The 4,601-nt window shown below is 36.5% G+C and overlaps 1 protein-coding gene across 1 annotated transcript; it reads right to left on the reverse strand.

The window, feature by feature from the left end:
* Positions 1 to 2,826: 2,826 nt before the first annotated feature.
* LOC115229781 lies at positions 2,827 to 4,173 on the reverse strand. Its single transcript, XM_029800078.1, has one exon. It carries the CDS (start codon positions 4,171 to 4,173, stop codon positions 2,827 to 2,829), a length of 1,347 nt encoding a protein of 448 aa, XP_029655938.1.
* Positions 4,174 to 4,601: the final 428 nt, after the last annotated feature.

Consider the following 4,601-nt stretch of genomic DNA (forward strand, 5'->3'; position numbering starts at 1 on the left):
TCGTCTGGTTTTTTCGAGTTTGGCGATTAGACGGTCCTCTTCGTCTGTTTGATACTAGCCCTCCAATCCATATATTAGTAAACGCTGAACGCAGGTACGGTAAAAGTGAAGAAACGTTTCCGTGTTAAGACGGAAACACTTCAGTCATTTCAGGATCTTCGCACATTTATTGTTTACACTTTGCGTTTACATGTTTGTAGAACCCAGTGATGTCTACTGTTACTCCCCAGTAGTGTAAATTCCTCGATATAATTAGCTTTCCATAATCTTCGAACGTCGGTTTTTAGTCTCAGCCAATTGAATTTCAGCAAATAGTGTTTTTTGTTTCTGCGAGATTTAAGTCTTTATTTCTGCATCACATTTCTGATTCCACCAGATACCGTTCAAGTCTGCTCCTGTGTCTGGGTCCCCACATTGCAGATCGAGTTTGTTTTCTTTCTCGGACTTTTTTCTTTCTCATTTACAATTTATTTTTGTACTTAAAAAATATTTCAAACATCCAGATCTTGAGTATCTTGAGTGATGGACTCTCATTTCCTTTTTCATCTCCTTATAATGGCATCTGCAGCAATGCAAAACTCTGGAAGGAATGGCTATCATATGGATCAGGAATGTTCAACTCCGAACAAGACTTTACAATGCCTTTGTGAGACCCGTGTTAATGTATAACTCCTCCACTTGGGGTTGCACAGATACGGAACAGACACGTCTTAAGTTTCCACCGAGGACAATTGAGAAAACTGTTCAAAATGCAGTGGCCCTATAGAATATCCCGCGGACTGCCGAATGCCAGTCGTTATACAGAAAGTGTTCTACAAGGCCACTTTGTATTGACATTGCTGAATCCCGCTCTGGAAGCTAATTGGACACATACTGCAAATGGACCACTCCGCACCCGCAAATACGGTGATGGACGATTACTTCCAATGCGACAAACCAGGGTTCCGGGGACGCCTACGCATTAGGTTACCTGTCGTTCTGAACGTGGACCTAGCCTAAATCAAATCCTGTCTCAAGACCGGTGATCAATTAGATAAGCTGCGGCTTACAGCGCTTAACCGAGGAAAATGAAGGATACTTGCTACTAACATTTTTTTAGGTGTTGCACATGTGGGACTATTATTATTGCCCTACAACAAGTGCGTTAATAATAATAATCTACTTATGAGCACTCCAAATTTTTTTAAAGAGAAGTTAATTTATGGACAGTTAGAAAAGGGAAAAAGATTGTTGAAGACTGTGCAGTTTAGGGCGCCCTCTCAGCCTCACGGATTCCAAAGCAGTTGCCGCGGATTACGACATTGGAGAGGCGTTGAAGAAGCACTCCAAATTAATTTTCGGAAAAATAAACTCAAAATCATCTTAAATATATTTTATTACAAAACCTTTTCTTAATGTCTCAAAGCTCTTTTGTCCTGAGTATTCAGGAATCCCTGAATATCTATAGAACAGACTAACCTAGAAAACATTAGCCTTTCAAAAATTGCTCTCTGATAAATATTTTTTTAGTCATAACAATTAATTAATCTAAAAATATTTCTAGAGACCACGTTAAGAAACAGTGTCCTAGATAAAATGAGTATATGAAACTAGAGCAATTCGTCTGTGACGTAAAATGTCTAAAAGTGCTTTTTGTCAGTGACGGCTGTCAAAAATGCTTGCACTCTGCCAAAAGTCAACGAGGAATAGAAATATTCATCCTCTTTTCTAGTTTTGATTTCTTTATTAGTTCAGATTATATAATAATAAAATAATAAATGTGTTTAGTTAAATCATTTTTTTGACTGAAATGCATAGTTGGACATTTCCCAGTATTCTCAGGAATAGAGAACAGAATATGAGGATCTACATCAGAAATAACCCGAGTACAATCGTAGCGACAATATCCGAGGAGGGCCGTTTGAAAATACAAATCACAAAAGCGACCGAATAGCACAACGTGATAATAAACTGAATCGTCAGTTGTCCCAAAGCATAGTGGAGTTGTTTTACTTTTGACGCCAATTCAATATACTCACACACAAAAAACAAAAAAGTCGAGAAAAAGGAGGCAATGAGGGCGAATTCCACGAGAGGAATCAACAGAATGCCACTCACACCGGAAGCAATAAGGATACTCACATCAAGGATCTATAATTTTGAGTCAGACAAGTAACTGTAATGACGAACAGGAAGAGTTTCTTTTTACGTTGTAAATTATATTTGGAGAATGTTGCCTCTAATTCAAAGCTCGAATTACCATTTATATCATCTGTATACATACTAAACTGGCTGGAATGGCCAATGTTCATTATAGCATGTATTTATGTGGTTAATTGACGTTCGTTGTGGTCATTTTTTCTCCACTTCCCACTTGGCGATTTTGGTATGTTCCAATTGTTAATTTTTTGATGCTGACCATCCTGATCAGTATTTCTGTGCAACAAAGGAGCTTTGGAAAACTCATCTTATTGTAGTTTAAGATATGTTTATCTTGTTAGTTTTTTGCAGGGTTGTTAAAAATCATGATTTTTTTCAAAAAAATCAAAAAAATCTGATTTTTTGATTTAATCACGATTTTTTTGATTTAAATCAGATTTTTTGAATTAAATGATCTTTATTTCAAAACGACCCTTTCCACCTGGCTTATCAGAGAACCTCTCTCTTTGTACATAAACACTGAAAAACGGCCACGCAGAACGATCTATCGTAGTTCCTTATGTCCACCGGGATCACTTAACTAGTTTGCATTACGCTTTCTTTCTTTGTGGTCTTCGGGTTAATAAATAAAAAAATATTTCAAAGCGAACTAAAATAAAAAACAAAAACAATGGAAATCGTTTTTATTTATTTAAAAGCTTGTAAATGGAAACAAGTTTGGCTGCTTTTTCGATCCCCAGCCTCAACATTTGAAGAAGATTTCCCACTACATGTCGGGTCGATCAAATTCGCAAGTAAGTGGAAAGGTGTTAATGCTTGTTTTGCTCGAATTCTCACTTTTCCTAAAATATTCGTACATCCATTGTCAATATATGTCTGTTCAAGTTCTTTCCAAATTTCTACAGCATGACTAATCGTGGTAGAATCATTCTGAATTTTATCTAAAGCGACAGCAATTGGTTTAATAAGCATCAGATATTCTTCAACGCGTCGTTTTAGGGAAATATTTTGGACCTTGGGAAAAATCTCTGTATCAATATCCGTTCTGTGTTCCTCACAAGTTCTCAAAATAATAGACCAATTATCTAGATAAGATTGAAAACAGTCTGATAAAGTGTTCCACCGTACATCAATCGGAAGAACGAGTTTTTTTCCTCCATTAGATTTGTACCATGCAGCTGGAAGATGGACGTTTCGGAAATATTTATTGATTGTTACAATAGTTCCTTTAACGTCCGCTACCTCGACATCCTTCACAAGAAGGTTGAGATAATGTGCCGAGCAACCATAAGTAATTATTTCATTGCCATCTTCCATCATTATCCGTCTCATTTTAGTCATGTTGGCAGCATTATCCGTTACAAGACTGCCGATTTTACATCCAAACCGTTGTTCAGCCAATTGTGCGGAGGCTAAAGCAACAGATTGAAGATATTCCGCAGTGTGGCTATATCCAGAAGTGTCCACAGTGTCAATGAGATAATTTTCCCCATCTGATGTCACAACCGAGACACAAATAACGGGTTCATTATGAATGTTGCTCCACCCGTCCAACATCATAGACACTGTTTTGTCCTGGAGTCTTTGTCGACAGTCTTCATGTATTTGGTCGTACACATGATCAAGTAATGTACCACCAATTTGATGACGAGAGGGTAAACGATACCCAGGAAGAAGCATTTGGACGAATTTGACAAATTCGGGATGTTCTACAGCAGCAAACGGAGTGTTTGTAGAAAATATGTATCTAGCGAGTTGCAGATCCATCAAATCTTTCTTAGATGAAGTCGTCGTAGTTACGAAATTGATTAATGAATGGTCCTTCATCCTTGGAGGAAATTCGCTTTCAGGTCTCGGCATATTTTCAGGGATATCAATATTACTTCGACATAATAAATGATGCTGCCTCATCCGAGATACAAGACCTTGTATGTCCTTCCCACAATTACGACATCTGGCACGGCTTCCGGTCTTTCCAGGAATAATACGTTTATCAAAATAAGCCCACAAAGAATCACGCTTTCTTCCAGACATTTAAAAAAATTTAAATGATTTTTTTGATTTTTTTGATTTTTTTTTTTTTTAATGATTTAAATCATTGATTTTTATTGTTGATTAAAATCAAATGATTTAAATCTAACAACCCTGGTTTTGTATCCTTTTTATTTTAATGTACAAACATTATAGTGTTAAATATTGCTGGTCGTGACGAGAACAGTTGGTATTGTTTTCATTTATGTCTTTTTTTTAAATCTAACGTTTCTTTGATTATAAAACAAATTTCTATAATTTGATTTGATCTATCTTTAAAATTTTCGAGTAAAATAAAGGAAAATCAGTTTACTTGTATTCATAACAAAATTAAGTGATCAATTCTTCCAACCTTTTTTGCGACGATCGGTGCCAGGAATATCCGGGAAGAAAAGACATTGAGCACTCCCGTGATTGGTTCTATAACGAGA

The sequence above is a fragment of the Octopus sinensis genome, unplaced genomic scaffold (genome assembly GCF_006345805.1).
Source record: "Octopus sinensis unplaced genomic scaffold, ASM634580v1 Contig13674, whole genome shotgun sequence".
In the NCBI taxonomy this organism is placed as follows: Eukaryota; Metazoa; Mollusca; class Cephalopoda; order Octopoda; family Octopodidae; genus Octopus; species Octopus sinensis.

What these genes read in the sequence shown, in the direction of transcription:
- LOC115229781 (XM_029800078.1), bottom strand. Translation starts at nt 4,173, where the DNA reads ATGTCTGGAAGAAAGCGTGATTCTTTGTGGGCTTATTTTGATAAACGT.